Raw genomic sequence first — 26,355 nt, forward strand, 5'->3', positions numbered from 1 at the left:
GGTGGGTCATGCTCCTGGACATATTGGAAACGTTTTGAAAAATGCTTTTTTTTTTTTTTTTTTAATGAATGCACTTTAGCTTTTGTTAGTTAAATGCCTTTTTTTTTTAATCTCACATGCATGACACGTTTGTTCTTTATTTAAATTTTTTTTGTGTGTAATTAAATGTAAAATAATTTAAAATATAAAAAAATTATTAAGTTTAGTGGAATAGATAATCCGAATCGCGGGTTTAACAAATTAACTTAGGATTACTTAAATTTTTTAACTTTTTTTAATTGAGTATCTTAATTTTGAATTTCATTTTTTATTATATGATTGCTTTTGGATTGAATATAATTATTTTTTTTAATGTTTTATGGTTTTTCGTAATTTTCTAACCTTGATAGGAAATTTTAATAATTGACTTAAGTTTGTTATATTTAATATGTTATTATTTAATTTAATGTTTTAAAAATAAATTATAATATATTACTATTTTTAATTTAGAAAAAAGCTGTATCTTCCAACATGCCTTGAATATTACATTAAGCATTAATGATTGATTTTGTTTTTCCTTAAATTTGAATATTACATCAGTAAAAAATCAATTTTTCTTAAATTTGAGAATTGTAGTTAAACAGTAAAAAAAATCTGATTTAATAAATTTTGATTTTCAATTATGGAATCCTCTAAAGTATAAAATTGTTATAAATAATAAATTAAGTTGAATAACTAATAAAAAAAATTAAATAAATATTATTTTCATCAGGCTCATAATTGATTATAATATTTTCACTTATCCTAAGTAAAAGGTCTCACAACTACACAAAACTTGGACTGAAAAGCTAGAATAGAAAAAATCACCTTAAGGCAAAATTCCTACCCTTGTGGTCTCTGCCAAACGATGCGTGCCACCTGGCTAGAAGACAATATCTTATCCAAAACACACCAATGTCTGCAATGAATTAAAATACTTTCTCAGGAATATGTAATTAAGCATAACGTGTCCTAATCTAAAATATGAAATTGCACCCTTAAAATTTATGCAGTTTAGTCCTTCTAAAACTCTTTATTTTGAAAAAAAAAATCAATTCAATTAGATGAATGATAATTGGAAAAACAAAATAAAAAAATTAAATAGTTTAGTTTTTGGATTTAAAACTAATCACACCCTTTGTAATATTAGTAAAAACAAAGTATTATTACTAATTTTATTTTTTTTAATTTTACAATCTCAATTATATGATTAATGGAGTCATTTAAGCTCTTTAAGGCCTCCAAACTAGTATTAGAAATTACTATTTTGAAATGGATTTAGATTTTTTTTTCTATTTATTTTAGAAATATTTTTTTAATTTTCAAGCTTTGTTTAGGGTGTTTGTCCTAACATATAATAGTCCGGAAAATCTTTGATATTTAAATTTGATTAACAAAATATTGAGTAATAAAAGTTTGAATTATAATTATTATTATGGTTGATATATTTTTCGACACAATTCTATCTTTCCTTGTGTTTGTTGTCTTTTTTTATGTTGTTTCGACACAATTCTACATATTTCTAAAACAAGAGGACAGTATCGTTTCCAAAAAATATGGATTGATATTTTAATAAAAACAAGTCATTGTCTAGACTTTGAAGGCTGAAAGAGTTGCCACGTTAAGCGATGTGGATCCCAAAATAGCCACTTCCGTTACGCAACTTCTCTGGAGACTTGTCTGAAGGCCATATCCATTCTCCACAAAGCAAAATTTAACACTTTTCCAAACGCCAAGATCATGATCTTATAATGCTCCAATTCTCATCTTGTACATCCTACCTACCTGGAATGAAATTGGGGCTCGATCGAAAATTAGGAATTCATCGGTTCCTAACATCATGGAGAGATCGGCTGATGACCCTGGGATTGGAGACTTTTCTCTTATGATCAACCCAAATCGCTCACCGCAAATCTTTGTCTATAATGTTTCAGAGCCAATTAGTAGATCTCCTCCTTGGCCATGGAGAAGTCAAATGGGCTTATACAAAAGCACTTTTGTAAATGATCCAGATGATATACTAGGTATCTTTTAAAAATATCTTTTTAAAAGTTTCTTTTCTAATGAGTCAATCTTATTTCATTTTTTTTTTCAACTAATCCACTTTAAATTATCAGTATTTTTATTAATATCATAAAATTTAATCAAGAATTTATCACTATTTTTATTATATTTCCCACTATTCAATTAATCATGGGAAAGTTTACTACCGGAGGATTACAATGTCTTTCTTCAAGGCATGAAGCCATGCCAAATTCATTTTGATAAGGTTGACTTCTCAAATTAATTCTCCCATAGATCATCCTTCAAATATTAATTAGTCCTACTTGCTCACGTGTCAAGCTGATTGGACACTAACTAGACATCTGTCGTGGAATGATGATGTCATGCATACATCATCCTTTAGTTTTGGTCAGTCAATACAAATTGGGTCGTGGGACTTTGTCTCCACCATTCTCAGCCGTTAAAAGGTTATCTAGAAATTGAGGACAAGGAATAGAAGAATTAAAAAAAAAAAACTAAAAGGGCTCAGGAAACACTATAACATGTGATGAAATTCAAACAATATTTTTTGTTATAATTTCTTTTTTTGTTTTTCTCGCATGATTTGATGTTCTTATTGGCTTTCTTTTTATATTATCCATTTTCACTTATATTATACAAGATACAAAGCCAGTTAAATGATTATTGTGAATACATCAACTCCTCATTCCATGTAGAATTAACGAAAACAACGAAAACCTAAACCCCATGAAAAAATTACTATAGATATGTCTTGAATTATTATGAATTATAATAGTGAATTTATTATTTTTGCCTTATCAACTAAAAAACTTTGCCTATCTTTTAAGAGTAATGCTGTCTTTTTCACATGCTCTATTGATTATTATAAAATTAATCATGAGAATCTTGGTTTTTTTATTGTTTTATATAGTATAATTATTTAAATACCTTTAAAATTTAAAAAAATTATATTCCTGCATTTTTATATTTTATATTTTATAGCACAATAAAATGATTATATTGTACTTGAAATCAAAATCCTCTAACATTGCCTGTAAAAGCTAATTCGTACTTTCTTTCTGTTTTTTTGTTTTTTATTATTATGATATATAGTCTTTGAGGCAATTTAGTTTTTAATATATATATATATATAAACAAAAGTGGTTGATGTATTGGTTGAATATGTTAGAGAGTAAACCTCTCTATCGTGTTTAATGACTTTCTTTGATGTTTTTTATTCATTGTAGAGCCACCCACCTCCCTAACCAACACATATGATCTATGTCCATTTAGTTTGATCCCGATTGACTTTACCTCTTGTTTTTTTTTCTCGATTTCCACACTAGCTTTCTAAAATCTCACAATCGCCATTAAATTTGTATTTTCTTTTGATTTGATTCTTATCTTTTAAATTGGTTTTTTTTTATTTGATTATTTTGTAAGACTAAAATTTAATTTTAATTTCATTCTCCTTTAAATTTTATAGATCCATCAAATCTAAAACTCATTTTTTATGCTATTTTTTTTATTTGAGATTGTTTTTAAAATTGATTTTTTTTTTTATGATTTCATCCTCTATTTTCTTATTGCTCTTTTTTTTTTTGAGATTGTTTTTAAAATTGATTTTTTTTTATGATTTCATCCTCTATTTTCTTATTGCTCTTTTTTTTTTATTTGACACATTTTTTTACAATTTTTTTTATCTCTTTCTTTAACATTAAATTGAACTTTGTTATTGAGTTTGCATTTAAGATTTAATAGGTTATGAATTTGAGAAATTAACCTAAGTCTATAAGATTTGCTCTGGTTTTTTTTTTTTTTTTTTTAATCTCATGAGTTATTTAATATTTGATTTAATTGGAGATTGGGTTTTATATTTTTATTCCTTGTCTACAAGTTTGTTTTTATTGATTTTAAAAATGACTTAGGTTATCTCGAGTTTTTTTTTTGTCACTCTTTATTAAATTTAGCTTTTCTTAATTTTTGTTTTTACTTTTTAGTTAAATTAAGTGAATTGCTTAGAAATAAACATGATATACTCACTTCATGATATGTTGTTTTGTATGCTTTTGGGATCATTGCTTAGGTAATGCATGCAACCTCTCTCTCTCTTTTTCTTTTTTTTTAATTGGCTTATAAAACTATTTTTTTTATTTAACTTTAAAAAATAGGCTATTGTCACACGCCTGTCCTATTTGCTTATTATTAGTATTATTATTTGATACAAAAAAATCTTGTATCCTTGAGTGTTGTGTAACAAAATAAAAAATAACTTAATAAATAATATGTTATTAAATTCAATAGGATGTATAGCACAAATCACAAGTATAATAGATTAACTCAGGTTTATTTCTATATTTTTAAAATGTTTTTTTCATTGAATATTTTAATTTTTAATTTTTATTTATATAGGTTAGGTGTGTCGGTGGGTCATGCTCCTAGATATATATGTTCAAATGTTTTCAAAAATGTTTTTTTTTTTAAATGAATGCACTTTAGCTTTTGTTAGTTAAATTCCTTTTTTTTTTAATCTCACATGCATGCCACGTTTTTTCTTTATTTTTAATTTTTTTATTGTGTAATTAAATGTAAAATAATTTAAGATATAAAAAAATTATTAAGTTTAATGGAATAGATAATCCGGATTGCGGGTTTCTTTAAATTTTTAAAATTTTTTAAATTAAATATTTTAATTTTGAATTTCATTTTTATATCAATTCTTTCCATTTGTAATATTAGTAACAACAAAGTATCATTACTAAATTTTTTTTGTTTTGTTTTTTTTTTTTTTTAATTTTACAATCTCAATTATATGATTAATGGAGTCATTTAAGTTCTTTAAGGCCTCCAAACAAGTATTAGAAATTACTATTTTGAAATGGATTTAGATTTTTTTTCTATTTATTTTAGAAATATTTTTTTAATTTTCAAGCTTTGTTTAGGGTGTTTGTCCTAACATATAATAGTCCGGAAAATCTTTGATATTTAAATTTGATTAAAAAAATATTGAGTAATAAAAGTTGGAATTATAATTATTATTATGGTTGATATATTTTTCGACACAATTCTATCTTTTCTTGTGTTTGTTGTCTTTTTTTATGATGTTTCGACACAATTCTACATATTTTTAAAACTAGAGGACAGTATCGTTTCCAAAAAATATGGATTGATATTTTAATAAAAACAAGTCATTGTCTAGACTTTGAAGGTTGAAAGAGTTGCCACGTTAAGCGATGTGGATCCCAAAATAGCCACTTCCGTCACGCAACTTCTCTGGAGACTTGTCTGATCATGGAAGCTGAAAAACTGTTCCTGCTTTTCTCTCTTATAATTCTCCAATTCTCATCTTGTACATCCCAAGACTCCTTAGAGACCAACCAAACCATTAAAGAAAGTGACCTTCTTATATCCGAAGGAAATAATTTTGCACTAGGATTTTTCAGTCCAGGGAGTTCTAGCAATAGATATCTTGGAATTTGGTACCATAAAATACCAGAACAAACTGTGGTGTGGGTTGCAAACAGGAACGATCCAATCATTGGTTCCTCTGGATTTCTCTTTATAAACCAATATGGAAACCTCGTTCTCTATGGTAACGATGACCAAAAGCTTCCTGTGTGGTCTACAGATGTTTCAGTGGAAGAAAATGATACTTGCGAAGCTCAACTCTTGGATTCAGGAAATTTGATATTGATCAGGAAAAGAAGCAGAAAAACTGTATGGCAAAGCTTCCTGGAATGAAACTGGGGCTGGATCGAAAATTAGGAATTGATCGGTTCCTAACATCATGGAGATCAGCTGATGACCCTGGGTTCGGGGACTTTTCATTTAGGATCAACCCAAATGGGTCGCCACAATTCTTTCTCTATAATGGTAATAAGCCAATTAGTAGAACTGCCCCTTGGCCATGGAGAAGTCAGATGAGCTTATACACAAGCACTTTTGTAAATGATCCAGACGAAAAGTACTCTTTCTACACAGTTCCTGATGATTCTTATCTGATAAGAGTAATAGTGGATTATTCAGGACACGTAAGGGCTTTAACATGGCAAGAAAGTGATGGTCAGTGGAAGGAATACTGGAAGTGCCCTCAGTTTCAGTGCCACTATTATGGACATTGTGGTGCTTATAGTACGTGTGAATTTGCCAATCTAAATGAATTTGGATGTGCCTGTTTACCTGGGTTCGAGCCCAAGTACCCAAAGGAATGGTCTGCGAGAGATGGATCTGGTGGTTGTGTCAGGAAGCGGATACATAAGTCTTCGGGGTGCCAGAATGGAGAAGGGTTTGTGAAGGTGGAAAATGTAATTCTTCCGGACACATCTGCAGTTTGGGTGGACATGAGCAAGAGTCGTGCAGACTGTGAAGTGCAATGCAAGAGGAATTATGTTCGTGTTGATGCATATGAATTAGGTACCCTTTTTCTGCTCAGTAACTACTTCATAGGATTGTCATTACAAATATTGATTTTTAAGAGCTTTCCTATGCTTGTCACTGCTAATTAAAGAATGAGGTGGTTTTTCCTATAGAGTTAATCTTTATTCTTTTCACTCTCATGCAGCTGACACTACAAGGAAGTCAAATGATTCTCGTGAAAAACCGATGCTGGCCGTTTTAGCACCATCAATTGCATTAGTGTGGTTTCTCATTACCTGTTTGCTTATTTGTGGTTCAAGAAGAGAGCAAAAAAGGTAATGAACAATTGGAATATTTCAAGCTCAGCACCATAACGGCGGCCACTAACAACTTCTCTCCAGCTAACAAACTCGGGCAAGGTGGTTTTGGCTCTGTTTATAAGGTAGAGTTTCTTGCATTTAGCTAAAAACTAATTGGCCTCTCTAATTTGCATAATTGTAGTCCAGAGGCTTAATCTTGTAAGATGATTTTAGGGTCTGCTGGCTAATGGACTGGAGGTTGCAATAAAAAGGTTATCTAGAAGTTCAGGACAAGGAACAGAAGAATTTAAAAATGAAGTTATGGTAATTTGCAAAGCTTCAACACAGGAATCTAGTGAAACTTCTAGGTTACTGCAATCAGGATGGAGAACAAATGTTAATCTATGAATACTTGCCAAACAAAAGCTTGGACTCGTTTCTTTTCCGTAAGTCTCTTTATGTTTTTATTGCCTGATTTACACCATTACTTGTCAAATTATACCTGGCTGAAAAATAATTGTTTCAACAGATGAAAGCAGAAGATTGTTATTGGATTGGCGAAAACGCTTTGACATTATTGTTGGAATAGCTCGTGGGATCTTATATCTTCACCAAGACTCTAGGTTGAGAATCATTCACAGGGATTTAAAATGTAGCAACATTCTACTGGATGCAGAGATGAACCCAAAAATATCAGATTTCGGAATGGCAAAAATATTTGAAGGCAACCAAACAGAAGATAGGACCAGGAGAGTTGTGGGAACATTGTAAAGTACCTTTGCCTAAAAAAAAGACCGAGTGACAAGGTACTATCATTGATTACCAGGAATACTAAAACTTCAGATTCTTGTTTTTCTGATGCAGTGGCTATATGTCGCCAGAATATGCTGTGCTTGGAAACTTTTCTGTAAAGTCAGATGTTTTCAGTTTTGGGGTAATGTTGCTAGAGATTGTTTGTGGCAAGAAGAACAATGGATTTTATCAACAGGATCCTCCGTTGACCTTGATTGGATATGTGAGTAATAAGATAGCCTTTTGTGCTCTTGGCTGAATTTCAATGTTCACAAAATTAGATGTTGTCTGCTCTTATTTCTTGTATGTTAATGATTTATATGAACAACACAGGTGTGGGAATTATGGAGAGAAGAAAAAGCATTGGAGGTAGTTGATCCATCACTGACGGAGTTGTATGATCCGCGTGAAGCCTTGAAATGCATACACATCGGTCTACTGTGCGTGCAAGAAGATGCCACGGACAGAGATTCCTTCTCCAAAACAACCTGCATTCCTCCTTAGAAAATCCTGACAATAATCCTGATATGAGCATTAAACGTAGAAATTGATGAAGCTGTGCTGTCTGAAAATTTGCTAATATGAAGTTCCATTTGATTTGTATTGAAAACAAATATGTTGTACATCACAACAGATCAAGCTCTTCAGCGCTAGACGTACCCACTGTTAAGATTTTAGCTGTTTTTTGTAATTCAATAAATTCCTATCAGTTAGGAAGACTGTTGGTTTTTTTACTTATTTATTAGAAAATCCCCGAGTATTAAGTGCTGATTTGGTACAAGGAATTAGTAGACATTAAAAATTACGCTTTGTTTTACTAATTTTTTTTTTTCTATTTACTTTAGAAATTAGTAGACATGCAAGAGGAATTGTTCATGCTCTGCATACGAAGTGCAATGCAAGAGGAATTGTTCATGCCAATCTAAATTATTTTTTTTCTATTTACTTTAGAAATATTTTATTAATTTTTAAGCTTTGTTTAGGGTGTTTTTCCTAGAATATAATAGTTTAGAAGAGCTTTAATATATAAATTTAATTAGAAAAATATTTAATAATAAAAGTTTGAATCATAATTATTATGGTTGATGTCTTTTTCGACGCAATTCTTTCTGTGTTTATTGTCTTTTTTAGTTTTTATGTTGTTTTTGTACACGTCTGCAACCTACTACATATTTCTAAAACTAGAGGACGGTGTCGTTTTCCAAAAAATCTGGATTGATACTTCAACAAAAACGAGTCATTGCCTAGACTTTCAAGGTTGAAAAGAGAAACTTCAACCTGCTTTGAAGGTTGAAAAGAGTAACTTATTAATTCCGTCACGCAACTTCTCTGAAGACTTGTCTGAGGCCATATCCATTCTCCACAAAGCAAAATTTAACACTTTTCCAAAAGCCACAGTTCACCCACTCATGGAAGCTCAAAAACCGTTCCTGCTTTTTTCTCTTTTAATGCTCCAATTCTCATCTTGTACATCCCAAGACTCCTTAGAAACTAACCAGAACATTAAAGAAGGTGACCTCCTAATCTCCAAAGGAAATAATTTTGCACTAGGATTTTTCAGTCCAGGTAGTTCTAGCAATAGATATCTTGGAATTTGGTACCATAAAGTACCAGAACAAACCGTGGTGTGGGTTGCAAACAGGAACGATCCAATCATTGGTTCCTCTGGATTTTTCTTTATAAACCAATATGGAAACCTCGTTCTCTATGGTAACGATGACCGAAAGCTTCCTGTGTGGTCTACAGATGTTTCAGTGGAAGAAAATGATACTTGCGAAGCTCAACTCTTGGATTCAGGAAATTTGATATTGGTCAGGAAAAGAAGCAGAAAAACTGTATGGGAAAGCTTCGATTATCCTACGAACATCCTGCTTCCTGGAATGAAACTGGGGCTGGATCGAAAATTAGGAATTGATCGGTTCCTAACATCATGGAGATCAGCTGATGACCCTGGGATTGGAGACTTTTCTCTTATGATCAACCCAAATGGCTCACCGCAAATGTTTATATATAAGGGTACGAAGCCAATTAATAGATCTCCTCCTTGGCCATGGAGAAGTCAGATGGGCTTATACAAAGGCACTTTTGTAAATGATCCAGACGAAATATACTATTTCTACACAGTTCCTGATGATTCTTTTCTGCTAAGATTAATAGTGGATCATCCGGGACATGTAAAGGCTTTAACATGGCGAGAAAGTGATGGTCAGTGGAAGGAATACTGGAAGTCCCCTCAGTTTCAGTGCAACTATTATAGACATTGTGGTGCTTTTAGTACGTGTGAACTTGCCAATCTAAATGAATTTGGATGTGCCTGTTTACCTGGGTTCGAGCCCAAGTACCCATTGGAATGGTCTCGGAGAGATGGGTCCGGTGGTTGTGTCAGGAAGCGGCTACATACTTCTTCGGTGTGCCAGCATGGAGAAGGGTTTGTGAAGGTGGAAAATGTAGTTCTTCCGGAAAGTTCAGCTGCAGTTTGGGTGGACATGAGCCAGAGTCTTGCAGACTGCGAAGTGCAATGCAAGAGGAATTGCTCATGCTCTGCATACGCAATCATTGCAATTCCCGGAAAAAATTATGGTTGTTTGACATGGTACAAGGAATTAGAAGACATTAATTATGCTGGGAGTGAAATTCATGATTTGTATGTTCGTGTTGATGCATATGAATTAGGTACCCTTTTTCTGCTCAGTAACTACTTCATAGGATTGTCATTACAAATATTGATTTATAAGAGCTTTCCTATGCTTGTCACTACAGTTAATAAGCTCTTCCCTGCAGGAAAAAAACCATAGATATTGGTACGTTTTAGGTGCCATATGTATTGTCATATTTCCATTGATATTTTTCCATATCGTAAAATGGGGTGGTTTTTCCTATAGAGTTAAATCTTTATTCTTTTCACTCTCGTGCAGCTGAAACTACAAGGAAGTCAATTGATTCTCGTGAAAAACCTATGCTGGCCGTTTTAGCACCATCAATTGCATTATCGTGGTTTCTTGTTAGCCTGTTTGCTTATTTGTGGCTCAAGAAGAGAGCTAGAAAAGGTACTGAACTGCAGGTAAACAGCAATTCTACTGAATCGGAATGTTTCAAGCTCAGCACCATAACGGCGGCCACTAACAATTTCTCTCCAGCTAACAAACTCGGGCAAGGTGGTTTTGGCTCTGTTTATAAGGTTGAGTTTCTTGCATTTAGCTAAAAACTAAATGGCTTCTGAATACTACAGATTTGTTTTTCTCTAATTTGCATAATTGTAATTTAGAGGCTTAATCTTGTAACATGATTTTAGGGTCAGCTAGCTAATGGAAAGGAGGTTGCAATAAAAAGGTTATCTAGAAGTTCAGGACAAGGAACAGAAGAATTTAAAAATGAAGTTATGGTAATTGCAATGCTTCAACACAGGAATCTGGTGAAACTTCTAGGTTACTGCACTCAGGATGGAGAACAAATCTTAATCTATGAATACTTGCCAAACAAAAGCTTGGACTCGTTTCTCTTCGGTAAGTCTCTTTACGTCTTTATTGCCCTGATTTACACTAGTTGTCAAATTATTCCTGTCTTAAAAGTAAATTGTTTCAACAGATGAAAGCAGAAGATTGTTATTGGATTGGCGGAAACGCTTTGCTATTATTGTTGGAATAGCTCGTGGGATTTTATATCTTCACCAAGACTCCAGGTTGAGAATCATTCACCGGGATTTAAAATCTAGCAACATTCTACTGGATGCAGAGATGAACCCAAAAATATCAGATTTCGGAATGGCAAAAATATTTGAAGGCAACCAAACAGAAGACAGGACCAGGAGAGTTGTAGGAACATTGTAAGTACCTTTTCTTAAAACAAAGACCGAGTGACAAAGTACTATCATTGATTACCAGGAATACTAAAACTTCAGATTCTTGTTTTTTCTGATGCAGTGGCTATATGTCACCAGAATATGTTGTGTTTGGAAACTTTTCTGTAAAATCAGATGTTTTCAGTTTTGGGGTCATGTTGCTAGAGATTGTGAGTGGCAAGAAGAACAATAGATTTTATCAACTGGATCCTCCGTTGACCTTGATTGGATATGTGAGTAATAAGATAGCCTTTTGTGCTCTTGGCTGAATTTCAATGTTCACAAATTTAGATGTTGTATGTTAATGATTTATATGAACAACACAGGTGTGGGAATTATGGAGAGAAGAAAAAGCATTGGAGATAGTTGATCCATCACTGACGGAGTTGTATGATCCGCGTGAAGCCTTGAAATGCATACAGATTGGTCTACTGTGCGTGCAAGAAGATGCCACGGACAGACCATCTATGTTGGCAGTTCTTTTTATGTTGAGTAACGAAACAGAGATTCCTTCTCCAAAACAACCTGCATTCCTCTTTAGAAAATCTGACAATAATCCTGTTATAGCATTAGACGTAGAAGATGGACAGTGTTCTGTAAATGAGGTGACAATTACTGAAATTGCTAGTCGCTGAAGCTGTGCTGTCTGAAAATTTGCTAATATGAAGTTCCATTTGATTTGTAATGAAAACAAATATGTTGTACCTCACAACAGATCAAGCTCTTCAGCGCTAGACGTACCCACCGCTAAAACTCCCAACCTGATTCTAAACAACTGATCCATTGTGCCTAGTGTCAAGGAAGAAACCTAACAGCATCATCATATGTTATGCAATAGGTGTGGTGTTCGTCAACTATTCTCTTATGGATAGTTACTCGATCTACCTTCTGTTTTGATGCTTGATTCGTCTTTACCTTTTTCTCCTCTGTTCCTGAGCCACAAATAACCAAATACGCTAATGATCAGCCATGTTGAACCCACAGTTGGAACAAGAACGGTCAGCAATTCCTTTTCAAGAGAACCATTTGATGAAACTGGGGCTGGATCGAAAATTAGGAATTGATCGGTTCCTAACATCCTGGAGATCAGCCGAAGACCCTGGGTTCGGGGACTTTTCACTTAGGATCAACCCAACTGGTTCGCCACAATTCTTTCTCTATAATGGTAATTATAAGCCAATTAGTAGAGCTGCCCCTTGGCCATGGAGAAGTCAGATGAGCTTATACACAATGACTTTTGTAAATGATCCAGATGAAATATACGCTTTCTACACAGTTCCTGATGATTCTTATCTGCTAAGAATAATAGTGGATCATCCGGGACATGTAAAGGCTTTAACATGGCGAGACAGTGATGGTCAGTGGAAGGAATACTGGCAGTTCCCTCAGTTTCATTGCGACTATTATGGACATTGTGATGCTTATAGTACGTGTGAACTCGCCAATCTAAATGAATTTGGATGTGCCTGTTTACCTGGGTTCGAGCCCAAGTACCCATTGGAATGGTCTACGAGAGATGGGTCCGGTGGTTGTGTCAGCAAGAGGCTACATACGTCTTCGGTGTGCCAGCATGGAGAAGGGTTTGTGAAGGTGGAAAATGTAGTTCTTCCGGAAAGTTCAGCTGCAGTTTGGATGGATATGAGCAAGAGTCTGTCATATGGATTGTCATATTTCCATTGGAAAGTGGGTTGGTTTTTCCTATAATCTTTATTATTTTCACTCTCGTGCAGCTGAAACTACAAGGAAGTCAAATGATTCCCGTGAAAAACCGATGCTGGCCCTTTTAGCACCATCAATTGCATTATCGTGGTTTCTCGTTAGTCTGTTTGCTTATTTGTGGCTCAAGAAGAGAGCAAAAAAAGGTACTGAACTGCAGGTAAACAGCACTTCTACTGAATTGGAATATTTCAGGCTCAGCATCGTAACGGCGGCCACTAACAATTTCTCTCCAGCTAACAAACTCGGGCAAGGTGGTTTTGGCTCTGTTTATAAGGTTGAATTTATTGCATTTAGCTAAAAACTAATTGGCCTCTCTAATTTGCATAATTTGCTTAATCTTGTAAGATGATTTTAGGGTCTGCTGGCTAATGGACTGGAGGTTGCAATAAAAAGGTTATCTAGAAGTTCAGCACAAGGAACAGAGGAATTTAAAAATGAAGTTATGGTAATTGCAAACCTTCAACACAGGAATCTTGTGAAACTTCTAGGTTACTGCAATCAGGATGCAGAACAAATGTTAATCTATGAATACTTGCCAAACAAAAGCTTGGACTCGTTTCTTTTCCGTAAGTCTCCTAATGTTTTTATTGCCCTGATTTAAACTAGTACTTGTCAAATTATACCTGGCTGAAAAATAATTGTTTCAACAGATGAAAGCAGAAGATTGTTATTGGATTGGCGAAAACGCTTTGACATTATTGTTGGAATAGCTCGTGGGATTTTATATCTTCACCAAGACTCCAGGTTGAGAATCATCCACAGGGATTTAAAATGTAGCAACATTCTACTGGATGCAGAGATGAACCCAAAAATATCAGATTTCGGAATGGCAAAAATATTTGAAGGCAACCAAACAGAAGATAGGACCAGGAGAGTTGTGGGAACATTGTAAGTACCTTTGCCTAAAACAAAGACCGAGTGACAAAGTACTATCATTGATTACCAGGAATACTAAAACTTCAGATTCTTGTTTTTCTGATGCAGTGGCTACATGTCACCAGAATATGCTGTGCTTGGAAACTTTTCTGTAAAATCAGATGTTTTCAGTTTTGGGGTCATGTTGCTAGAGATTGTGAGTGGCAAGAAGAACAATAGATTTTATCAACAGGATCCTCCGTTGACCTTGATTGGACATGTGAGTAATAAGATAGCCTTTTGTGCTCTTGGCTGAATTTCAACGTTCACAAATTTAGATGTTGTATGTAAATGAATTTATATGAACAACAACAGGTTGTGGGAATTATGGAGAGAAGAAAAAGCATTGGAGATAGTTTGATCCATCACTGACGGAGTTGTTATGATCCGCATGAAGCCTTGAAATGCCATACAGATTGGTCTACTGTGCGTGCAAGAAGATGCCACGGACAGACCATCTATGTTGGCGGTTGTTTTTATGTTGAGTAGTGAAACAGAGATTCCTTCTCCAAAACAACCTGCATTCCTCTTTAGAAAATCTGATAAATTTCCGGATATAGCCTTAGAAGTAGAAGATGGACAGTGTTCCGTAAACGAGCTGACAATTTCTGAAATTGCTAGTCGCTGAAGCTGTGCTGTCTGAAAAATTGCTAATATGAAGTTCCATTAGATTTGTAATGAAAATACTTGGGGATTTGTAAACCCTATTATGCTGTGCTGTCGGAACCCATTTCAGAAAAACTTTCGTGACCCACAAAGTTTCTGTTAGTGGTCTGTTTTTGTCTCCTGTTGTTAGACAGTGGATTCCTGTTCTGATTTAAGAACGCTCTGTCAATTACTTGTCTGCTGTGTTTTTTACTCCTTTTTTGCTTGCGTTAACGATTTAAGAACGCTCTGTGCAGTAAGCTGATCACAGTTTATTCCTTAACAATTTTCAATTAGTCCTTCAATAAGTGAAGGGAGTGAAGCTAGCATTATTACAAAATATTTAGTGGCAACTTGCGAGCCCTGTTACTTCAAGAATCTAAACGTAACAAAGCCATAAAAGCAGGTGCACATCTTTCCACTTACAATCTCCAGTAAATTCGTTGAGAATTAAATTCGTTGTTCTTCTTTCCACTTACAATCTCCAGTAACATGACCCCAAAACTAAACACATCTGATTTCAACGAGAATTTTCCAAACACTGCGTACTCAGGTGACATATAGCCACTGCCCTAGGAAACTTTTATAACTCAGAATAATCAGTTCAAGGACATGCAAAAATCCTCAAAATGAATCATATCAAAGACTAAAACACACATCTGATAGATGCAGGAGATGACCTTATAGACTAAGCCGAAACCTCCTTGTCCAAGTTTGTTATCTGGAGAAAAATTGTTGGTTGCAGCAGATATTGTGATGAGTTTGGAATATGGCAAATCTTGATCACTGCTACTTCTCCGGAGCTCATTTGCCACCCAGGTACCTATTTTTGAAGATATAATCACAAATATTAAGCAGAATAATATTTCTAAGAAAGGCACAAAATGTTGGACATGTATAAGCTTCATCACAAGTAACCCGCTGCCAAAAAAATTTTTGATAGGTAACACTGACAGTCGATAAGAACATCTACCTGCTGTGAATATTGCATATAAACAAACCTTGTGTTTATGCTGCTAAAAATAATATTTCAGATTTTAAATATTTTCCTAATTCCTTACTCTACCATGTGTAGTAGTTCTTGCTTTGTCTTACCTTTATTTCCCTCTCCTCTTACGCCAAAAATAAGCTACTATATGCTAAATGACCAGCAAAGCTGAAGAGACAGTGGGAATTAGAATGGAACAGGAATCTCCTTTGGCAAGATATTCATTTGATTTCTCGCATTCTCAGCTGGCATGAAAGTGAAAATATAGTGAGAAATTCAGAATTTCTTGTTTTCAAATGGCAGTAACCGAAACGAAGCAGAAAGAAAGTACCTAATTCAAGTGCATCGACTCGAACATACAGATCATATCTGTCACTCATGTTATATCGAACTGCATCTACTAACTCCCCATACCATGTCAAACAACCAGTGCCTTTGTCTGGAATATCTACACTTGCGTATGCAGAGCATGAACAGTTCCTCTTGCATTCTCTTTCACAGTCTGCATGACTCATATCCATATCCACCCAGACTGCTGCAGAAGCATCAGGAAGAAATACAATTTCTACCTTCAGAAACCCTTCTCCATTCCTGCATACAGATGAAGACTCTAACCGCTTTCCTGACACTACCACCAGACCCATTTCTCAGCACCAACATCACTTGGATTCCTGGCTCGAATCCAGGCAAACAAGAACATTCGAATTTATAAGCATCAGAAGTTTCACAAGTACTATACGGACCACACCATCCCATACCGAGTCCCTGCGGATTTAGACCGTGGTGCCCTCCAATCTCCTGTCCACTGGCCATCGCTTTCATGCCATTTTACTTTCGCCTTAACAAATCTCTGAATGATCCACCAGTAGTCTCTCCATAGCAGAATCCTGATCAGCAGGGATAGCAGTTGTCATGCCTATCTCGTCATGATCATTTACACATTGAGAGTTGTATTGGACCTTCCTCTTGGTCTCCAAGGCCAAGGGAGGTTCGCTACAGACACGTTTTTTCGCCTTTGCAGAGAAAGATTGTGGTGAAACTAGGGTTGACCTATATGATAGTCTCCAATTCCAGGTCATCAGTGCTGATCTCCACGATGTAGGAACCGGTCAAGAACCTCTTTTCAGATTATATTCTCAGCCCCAAGTTTCATTCCCTGGGCAATACATAGTGTGTTGGCATAATCGAAGCTTTGCATAAAATATTTTCCACTTTCTTGGACCAAAACAAAGCTGAGCTACAGAAGTATCAGCTTCCTCCCCTGGAACATTTGCAGACCATACTGAAACATTTCGATTGCCGTCACTATAGAGACTGAGGTTTCCATATTCATCAAATGACAAAACCCCTGAGGAGCCGGTGATTGGATGGTTCCTGTTTGCTAATCCACCTACTGTTTGTTCAGATGTAATTTATGGTACCATAATCCCAAGATATCTCTTGCTAGATTTTCCCGGACTGAAAAATCCTTACGCAAAATTATTTCCTCTGGAAATCAAAACATCACCATCTCTGATGATTTGGGTGGTGTTTATGGAGTCCTTGGAAGCACAAAGAATGAATTGGAGTATTAAAAGCAAAGAATACAGAAACAGACTGTCTGCATTCATTTGAGCTTTTGACATGTTTGGCTGATAATTGTTGTTTACTCTTGCTTGAGGAGGTGCTTGTACTATCGCATGTGTGCGGCGTCGCCGCGAAAATATTCCATTTCAAATCTAAAATGTTATATTCTATATCTATTTGGCAAATATGGGGAGATAAAAAATTCTTGTCGTTTATTGATGGAATGGGAGTCGTCGCCTAGTATTTGATCACTAGGAACCCTAAACTGGTCTAGAGATCGGGTACGAGGACTGGTTGCTAAAGGGAAGGTATTAGTACCCCAATACACCTTACCTAAGGTAAGCTGCATTGTTTGATTGTCTGATAAAAGCTAAGGTGTTATTGTATTTCTAATTGCTAGTCTATTTATGGTTCAAGAAAAGTCATCCTCAATAAGGAGGTCCTTATCTTATCAGGTAAAATCGTAACCGTTCTAACGTCTATATAAAAACTATATTTTAATATCAGGAAATACGTGTTTACGTATAATTCATAATCCTCAATACTAAAAGAAGAACAAAAAGATTTTTTAGAATTTTTGAAATATTGGCATAGTTCTCGTGGTTTTAACAAACTTGTTGTTAAAGCCAAAATGCATGCTAATACATATATTTTTTTTTTTTTGAAATTTCCTTTTGTTGTATGAAAATATGATGTGATGATTTTTTTTGTATATATATATATATTATATTTTTTTTTTTTTGATGTCTTTTGACGAAAACCGGGTATTTTAATACTGGATTTATATCTTTACAGTATAAAAATACAAACCAATATTAAACCCTTTTTGATAAAAATATGCAGGAAAATCACCAATATTGTTTAAGGATTTTTCAGAATTTTTGAAACAAAACATTTTTTTTATTATATTTTTTAAGTCTTGACGAAAACCGGGTATTTTTAATAATCTTTATTGGTATAAAAATACAAACCAATATTAACAACTTTGATAAAAATATGCAAAAAAATCAACAAATTTTTTAGGATCTTTTGGATTTTTTTATTTTTTATTTTTCTTCATATATATATAACACAAAAAAACCTTAAATATAAAAATATATATAATTAAGTAGGCTGGGTAGGCGGTCTCGGCTCAAATGGGGTTGGGCGATCTCAGCCCAGCAAAAATTCCCTTTCTAGTCTAGGCCAGACCCGGCCCAGACAACAGGGGTGGCCAGAACCATCTTGGCCAGAAAACAAAAGGACTGGCCAGAACCATTTGGCCCAAGACTAGGAACCCATTACGGATGGGCCAGCATCAGCTTGGCCCAACGACAACGATGATGGGGGATTATTTCCCCCACCTCCTGCATGCAGACTGAATTCTGCATGCAGGAGAAAAAAACTAGACCAACAACAAAAAAACATGAAGGGGGGGAAGAAGGATTACCTGGCGCGGAGGGGGCGTTGCCTTGCTGGTTTCGGGCTGCTTTGCTGGCGGTGCTGCGGTGGAGGCTGGTGGCGGTGTCTTGGCTCACGGACGCGACGGCTCCAAACGATGATGTTACTGTTTCAGGCGGTGGAGAAAACGACTTATGTTCTCCCTTCTCCCTGCGTTTTCCTCCTCTTCTTCTACTGTGTTTTTCTTTCCCCTTAAACCTTACAGTCCCCTCTCGTTTGTGTCTTCCCGGTTCTTTTCCTTTTTGGTCTGTTTTCCTCCCTCTCCGTTTGGGTTTACTAGTGGATCTTCCGGTTCGACTCTCTCTCTCTCTCTCTCTCTCTCTCTCTCTCTCTCTCCGGTTCCTCCCCTTTTTTTCTTCCTTTTCTCTCTTTCTCCTTTTTTTCCCCGCGTGCTGGCATTGGAGGGGGTATTATAGGGCAACAGGAGCGGAGGCGTCCTATTTGCCGCCCTAACTGCCCGTGCATGGGGAGCGGGGCTTTGCTTACCTGCCACAGCGCGCGGGTTGGCTGGGCAGTGAGCGTGGTTGGCAGGCGCGACTCCCTCGGTTCATCATCATGAGATTGCGTGGGGTTTCTGGAGGTGGCAGGTGCGTGGCCTGTGGAGTTAAATGAAGAAAGAAGAAAAAATAACCTTCCCCTGCTGCACGTTCAGGGGAAGGAGAAAGGGGAACAGTGTCGTTCAAATTGACATTGTTCTGCTTTAAAAAAAAAAAAAAAAAACATGAAACGGCGTCGTTTTATACAAAACGCGTCGTTTCATTTAAAAGTGGCGCCAGCATCTTTTTTTCAAATCAGTCCTTAATTTATCCTTTGTTCTTTTAAGCCCTCACAATGTGATTCTGATTTTAACAATTAATTCAATTGCACCCCTGCCAATTTCGGTCGCCGCCCTTATAGTTGGCCGCGTTTTTTACTTCAGTCTTTGGTCTCTGATTTATGCAATTTGACCCTCAATTGATCAATAAACTTTCAATTTCTTCAATTTGGCCCCTAATTTTGTTAATTACAACCCCTATATTTACGCGTCTTTTTTCCAATTTGGTCCTTGGTTTTGGATTTTCTCAATTAAGTCCCTAATTGACCATTAAACTTTAATATTTATGCAATTAAGCCCCTGATTTGACCAAATCAACTCTTAAAAATTATAATTTGACCCCAGAAATTTAATTTCTTCCAATTAAAGCCCAAATTGACTTAAAAAATCAATTTTTCTTTGCATCAAACCCTCTATAAATTCAATTAAACTTGCAATAAAAATCCAATTAAGTCCATTACAATCCAATTAGGACTTTTCTCTTCAAATGAATTTTCTTTTTCCAACAGGGCTCTCATCATACTGTCAAATTTTTAATCTTTGTATTTTTGTTCCTCCTTAATCAATTTTTCTGACTATTTCCTGGGCACGTCCCGCTTCCTATTATTTTTTCTAATTTCCTTCCGACTATATATTTATTTATTATTATTATTTTATTACTATTTTATTATTTATTATTTTTATTATTATTATTATTATTTTTTTTTTTTTTTTTTTTTTGCGTGGGATCTAAAAATGAGCTGCAACATGTAAAATATGCCTTGACTTCTTTGGCTGATAATTACATCTCTCCGCTCTAGGAATTTATAAAATATGCGCCGCAGCATACACACCAAGAAAGATGTTGGATTCTTGAAATTAAAAAAGATTTTTTCGCCATTTAAGGCAAGTTTGAAGTGGAAGAAAGATCATGGTCATGTGATGTAGTGATCATTTGGAAGTAAAAAGAAGAAGAAGGAAAAAACTATCAAATCAAGGTAAGTTTATATAAAGAATGTTTTTGTCTATATCTATAAAAATGAAATTCTTTGTGATTTCCAAGAGTGACCTTGGCTCAATTGTCTTCATTTTATATCTCTTAACGTTTATTATGGGGGGAATCTACTAACCAGATTTGGTAGGGACTAGAATTCTCCAATCAGTCAACTATGAACTATTTCTTTTAAATAGTGAATATATCTGTAAAAAGATTATACATGACATTCCCCAACTACTTTCATGTTTTTTATCCTATAGCCACCATTTGTTTTTTATTTTAGAAATTCATTTGAAAAATGTGTTTAGCTTAAAAAAAAAGTAAATTAATGTTTTTCTTAATATGCTGATGTTGAAAATAAAAAAAATAAAAAAATATTTATTTTGATATATTTTCAAATAAAAAAAACACTTAAAAAAACAAATAATACAACACAATATCAAACACATACTTAATTTTAAAGACATTAAATCCAAAAATATGATATTTTATTATTTAAAATAAGATCTTTTATTTTATTTTATGAATTACACCTGAAAATATTGATAGAATATTTTATAGTATAATAAAAACCTTTATTTTTGTTTACAAAAATTGAAAAAAAAAAAAACTTTAAACGGAACGGGATTTCTTAACCAGTCAAAATGATATAATGTTATTTAACAATATGATTTATTTATTAATCACAATATAGTTTGGAGGGAATAAAGTTTTTAAGTATTACAAAAAAAAAAAAAAAAAAACTAGACTCTCTTTATCTCCCTTCTCTAAACAGTTACTCTTTTAAAAAAACACACATTTTTTTATTTTCCCTACTTTTTTTCTTTTCTTTCTCTTTTTTAATAATTATAAATTTAATTTCTAGATTTGATGTATTCAAATGTCCAAAATAATGAATTTAAATTATTTATGGCTTGTTTGTTTTTTTTCCCTCGATCTTTGAGGTTTTTTCAAACTCACTTGAAACAGCAATGTTTTTCTTTAGCTTTTTGGTCTATGATCAAGAAAGGATTTAATAGATGCAGATAGCCTGTTTAGCATGTGACCAGCCAAGAGTCTCACAAGATCCAAACCATCTCTTTTTTTATTCACGATATCACAAGAACAATTTAAAACTCGAAGACAAGCTATTTTCAACATAAAAAAGACTGATGTAAGAGATTTTCATCCAGCACGTCACCCTATGATAATGGATATTAATTTTAACTCTAGAGGTCATGTTCTCTGATTTATGAAGTAATTTGAGATAGTTAAGGACTCCAAACTAGTGCTAGAAATTACTATTTTGAAAAATGCTATATTTCTCAAGTTGATTTTGATTTTTTTTTTTTTTTTAGAAATTTTTGATTAATTTTTAAGCTTTGTTTTAACAGTGTTTTTTTCCTAGTATATAATTATTCTAGAAGAACTTTAATATTTAAATTTGATTAGAAAAAATATTGAGTAATAACAGTTTGAATCATAATTATCATGGCTGATGTCTTTGTCGACGCAACTCTATCTTTCTTGTCTTTTTTTTATGTTGTTTTTGTATGCGTCTACAACCTCCTACATATTTCTAAAACAAGTCACTGTCTAGACTTTGAAGGTTCAAAAGACTAACTCATTAAAGAGATGCCAAAATAACTTCCGTCACGTAACTTCTCTGAAGGCTTGTTCTGAAGACCATCTCCTTTCTCCACAAAGCAAAATTTAACAATTTTCCAAAAGCCAAGGTCCAGTTTGCCCATCATGGAAACTGGGAAACTGTTCCTGCTTTTTTCTCTTATAATGCTCCAATTCTCATCTTGTACATCCCAAGACTCCTTAAAGACAACCATAACATTAAAAGAGAGAATCTGAAATTGAGAGAGAGAGAAAACAGAAGTCGAAGAAAGAGAGAAAGAAGAAGAAGATAAAAGAGGGAAATATAAAAGAGATTTGGAGAAATAAGTGTTTAAGGTAATTAGAGTTATGTTTTAATGTGTATAATTATATGTATTTAGCTCTGATTTTGGTTTTGTTAAGGTTTAGGGTTTTGAATTTTGTGTTTAGTGCTGGATTGATGGATTAATTAAAGTGTTATAGGGTAAATTGTAATGGGTATATTGAATTATTAATTTTGTGTTTTTTGTCTTTTTTATGTTGTTTTTGTACGCGTCTGCAACCTACTACATATTTCTAAAACTAGAGGACGGTGTCGTTTCCAAAAATCTGGATTGATACTTCAACAAAAACTAGTCATTGCCTGGACTTTGAAGGTTGAAAAGAGTAACCTATTAATTCAGTCACGCAACTTCTCTGGAGACTTGTCTGAGGCCATATCCATTCTCCACAAAGCAAAATTTAACACTTTTCCAAAAGCCACAGTTTACCCACTCATGGAAGCTGAAAAACTGTTCCTGCTTTTTTCTCTTTGAATGCTCCAATTCTCGTCTTGTACATCCACGACTCTTAAAGACGAACCAAACCATTAAAGAAGGTGACATTCTTATCTCCAAAGGAGATAATTTCGCACTGGGATTTTTCAGACCAGGTAGTTCTAGCAATAGATATCTTGGAATTTGGTACCATATAAGTAAGAAAAAACTGTGGTGTGGGTTGCAAACAGGAACGATCCAATCATTGGTTCCTCCGGATTTCTCTTTATAAACCAACATGGAAACCTCGTTCTCTATGGTAACGATGACCTAAAGCTTCCTGTGTGGTCTACAAATGTTTCAGTGGAAGAAAATGATACTTGCGAAGCTCAACTCTTGGATTCAGGAAATTTGATATTGGTCAGGAAAAGAAGCAGAAAAACTGTATGGCAAAGCTTCGATTATCCTACGAACATCCTGCTTCCTGGAATGAAACTGGGGCTGGATCGAAAATTAGGAATTGATCGGTTCCTAACATCATGGAGATCAGCTGAAGACCCTGGGATTGGAGACTTTTCACTTATGATCAACCCAAATGGCTCCCCGCAAATCTTTCTCTATAATGGTACAAAGCCAATTAGTAGATCCCCTCCTTGGCCATGGAGAAGTCAAACGGGCTTATACAAAAGCACTTTTGTAAATGATCCAGATGAAATATACTGGGTCTACAGAGTTCCTGATGATTCTTGAAAAGATTTGCGGGGAAAATTGAAACTTTGCCACACACAATTCCCTTACTTCTAGCCTGGACCAGAACAAGATTTCCTGAATCCAAGAGCTGAGCTTCACAAGTATCTCCAAGAGCACAATCTTCTGACCATACTGGAAACCTTTGGTCAGAGTCGCCATAGAGGAAAAGGTTTCCATGTTTCTTGATGGAGAGAAACCCTGAGGATCCATTGATTGGATGCCTCTATTGGAGTTTACCTTTGCTAACTAGCAGTAATTCTAATCAAGCTGAAGCTTGATGGAAACTGAGGTATTGATGCAGGAAACAAACTGCACGATGGCTCCCAAAGCCTAAACTTATGGTAAGTTTATTTCTTTATGGAAATCATTCTCTTTCTCTTGGGTTCGGAAGCGTTGAGGGCTGCTATGATCTATGATCCATGATGGAATTTCAACTGAGATGCTATGATCTAGTGGGAATGTGGGATATAGGAATAAAATGTATCCCCTACTATCAGTCTAGGCTTTTAGGAGCAACTAACAGTTTTGTTCCTACATCATGTATGTGTAGAAGGGGAACTCTCGTTAATAACAATCGTTTGCTTTCCATGTTCAAATTCTTGACTGATCCTTAGCAGCCTATCAAGACTACTCTTTAAACAAATGTGGGTATCACTCTGACATGGAAATTTCATATAAAAAATACCCTCAGAAAAACTTTCATATTTTTTTTTAAGAAGTGCAACAAAAACTCTTGTAATGCATCTCCTAATATTTGTAAAACTATATTATGCTGCGGAACCCATTTCAGAAAAAACTTTCGTGACCCACAAAGTTTGATTAAAAGGGATGAATTAAGATGAACAAAGGTAAGGCTAAGATATGTTGATGTTTTGTATATATATGGCTGAATGTTCTGGAGATGTATGAGAGAGAGAAAAGAAAAGGAGTGATAAGTTTCTGCAGTGTTTTTTTTCTCCCCTATTCATGTTATTCTGCACAAAATTGCCTCCTTTTTTTTCCCTTAAAGACTCCATTTTTTATGTGGTTTTGACCACACACAAGCTAATGACTTAGCCAACATTTCCCTTACACAGTGTTGATATGGATGTTGTTTCCATTCCAGCATCAATGGAGTGAAACTATAGGCTTTTTTAGCTTTTAATCAACAACCAGAAAATTTAGTGCCAAATCTGACTTCTGAAGGAACATCAGAAGGGTGCTTTTAAACAACAAGAGATCCAGGGGACTAAAGAGACAAAAGTTTTGACATAAACGAAAAGTTTGCATCATTTCATGAAATATCTTCATGGCCAAAGTTTTAGGGTTTGCTCTACAGCTTTATCAGTGTTTAAAAATAAAGGGGTAAATGTCTACAGCTTTTTTTAACAATACCTGTGACAAAATAAATTAGTTGGTGACCCATTTTTCAAACTCACTTGAAACAGCAATGCTTTTCTTTAGCTTTACGTCTCATGATCAAGAATGGATTTATTAGTGATCAGTAGTACTGATGAGTCAGAGGCTTTAATAGATGCAGATAGCCTGTTTAGCATGTGACCAGCCAAGAGTCTCACAAGATCCAAACCATCTCCTTGTTGACATAAATTGTGGTGGTAGAGGCTTATCAAAAAGCAATTAATGCTCAACCATGTGTTTTTTTTTCTAGAAGCTTTGTGATCTACCCTGGAAGAACAACCCTAGGATATACATGAGTTTGTCCAAAATATTGTTACTGACCATCCATGCCTCCATGGACACCAAGAGAACTCTCTTTTCCCAATGCCATTGTACTTTTCATGGCTTCCAATATGTTCGCATCTTGTTGTGGAATTGACATCATAAATCAAACCCACTTCATCTCAGATAGCAAAAATGAATCCCCTCATATCCTCCAATGGAAATTTCAAGCTAGGCTTCTTTAGTCCAGGCAACTCTCCAAGCCGGTACATTGGAATATGGTTCAACAAGGTCTCGAAACAAACTGTTGTTTGGGTTGCCAACAGAGAAATTCCACTTACGAAAACCGCTGGCATTTTTCAAGATTGCTGCAAATGGAAATCTGGTTGTTGTTGATAGCAAAGGAAGGACTCCTCTTTGGTCCACCAACATTTCTATTCCAAATGCCAACTCATCTGCCAAGCTCTTACCTTCAGGCAACCTTGTTTTGGTGGTCAAGAACAACTCAGGTAACTCTGAATCCATTGTATGGCAAAGCTTTGATTATCCTACTGATACTATCTTGCCTGGAATGAGATTTGGCTTGAACCGGGAAACTGGTTTAAATCAATTCCTAACTTCATGGAAATCAAGTGATGAGCCGGCACCTGGAGATTTCTCATTTGGGCTTAACCCAAATGGTTCACCTCAGTACTTCTTGTACATGAATCTGGCTCCATATTGGCGAGGTGGACCATGGAACGGTAGGAGCCTGAGTGGTACACCTGATCTATCAACCGGGTCAAGAGCAAATCGTGCAGACTTCAACAATGAGGCTGGTTTGTTCAACTATAGTTTTGTCAGCAACAAGCAAGGAACTTACATCCATTTCCATCTAAGAAACACTTCTGTTTTCTCTTCACTAGTGCTAGAACCTACTGGCATAGTTAAGCGAGTCACATGGCGTGAAGATAGCCAGGATTGGGCTTTGTTTTGGCTTGAACCCGATGACTCATGTGATGTTTACGCAAACTGTGGCTCTTATTCTATGTGCAACTTCAACAACGCAATAAAGTGCTCATGCTTACCAGGATTTGAACCTCTTTCACCTCATGATTGGAGTACTAGATGTGTAGAGAAGAGAAAATTCCAATGTGGGAAGGGTGCAGGAGAAGGGTTCTTGAAGATGGCTAATGTGAAGATTCCTGATGCTATTGGGACCACACGTTTACACGAATTTGAGCTTGAAAGAGTGTGA

At 35.0% G+C, this 26,355-nt stretch overlaps 2 protein-coding genes and 2 pseudogenes across 3 annotated transcripts; all 4 read left to right on the forward strand.

The window, feature by feature from the left end:
• Positions 1–5,277: 5,277 nt before the first annotated feature.
• Positions 5,278–8,020, forward strand: LOC140956068 (G-type lectin S-receptor-like serine/threonine-protein kinase RKS1; annotated as a pseudogene).
• Positions 8,021–8,721: 701 nt separating this feature from the next.
• LOC118058500 (G-type lectin S-receptor-like serine/threonine-protein kinase RKS1) lies at positions 8,722–12,090 on the forward strand. Of its 2 annotated transcripts, XM_073412597.1 has the most exons (7): positions 8,722–10,142; positions 10,385–10,516; positions 10,607–10,647; positions 10,762–10,972; positions 11,055–11,292; positions 11,390–11,540; positions 11,634–12,090. In XM_073412597.1, the coding sequence occupies exons 1-7, from the start codon at positions 8,879–8,881 to the stop codon at positions 11,940–11,942; spliced, it is 2,346 nt and encodes a 781-aa protein (XP_073268698.1). In that variant the 5' UTR covers positions 8,722–8,878; the 3' UTR covers positions 11,943–12,090. The 2 variants fall into 2 exon arrangements, with proteins under 2 accessions (XP_073268698.1, XP_034927085.2); XM_035071194.2 differs by having other exon boundaries at positions 10,385–10,647.
• Positions 12,091–12,121: 31 nt separating this feature from the next.
• On the forward strand, positions 12,122–14,233 carry LOC118058502 (G-type lectin S-receptor-like serine/threonine-protein kinase At1g11410; annotated as a pseudogene).
• Positions 14,234–25,313: 11,080 nt separating this feature from the next.
• Positions 25,314–26,355, forward strand: LOC140954193 (G-type lectin S-receptor-like serine/threonine-protein kinase At4g27290). Its single transcript, XM_073412234.1, has 2 exons — positions 25,314–25,409; positions 25,483–26,355. Exons 1-2 carry the CDS (start codon positions 25,314–25,316, stop codon positions 26,353–26,355), a joined length of 969 nt encoding a protein of 322 aa, XP_073268335.1.

Source organism: Populus alba, chromosome 11 (assembly GCF_005239225.2).
Source record: "Populus alba chromosome 11, ASM523922v2, whole genome shotgun sequence".
In the NCBI taxonomy this organism is placed as follows: Eukaryota; Viridiplantae; Streptophyta; class Magnoliopsida; order Malpighiales; family Salicaceae; genus Populus; species Populus alba.

Coding starts and splice junctions, on each gene's coding strand:
- LOC118058500 (XM_035071194.2), top strand. CDS start 8,879: ATGGAAGCTCAAAAACCGTTCCTGCTTTTTTCTCTTTTAATGCTCCAA. Junction 10,648..10,761: donor GTTTTGGCTCTGTTTATAAG/GTTGAGTTTCTT, acceptor ACATGATTTTAG/GGTCAGCTAGCTAATGGAAA. Junction 10,973..11,054: donor CTTGGACTCGTTTCTCTTCG/GTAAGTCTCTTT, acceptor TTGTTTCAACAG/ATGAAAGCAGAAGATTGTTA.
- LOC140954193 (XM_073412234.1), top strand. CDS start 25,314: ATGAATCCCCTCATATCCTCCAATGGAAATTTCAAGCTAGGCTTCTTT. Junction 25,410..25,482: donor TTGGAATATGGTTCAACAAG/GTCTCGAAACAA, acceptor GCATTTTTCAAG/ATTGCTGCAAATGGAAATCT.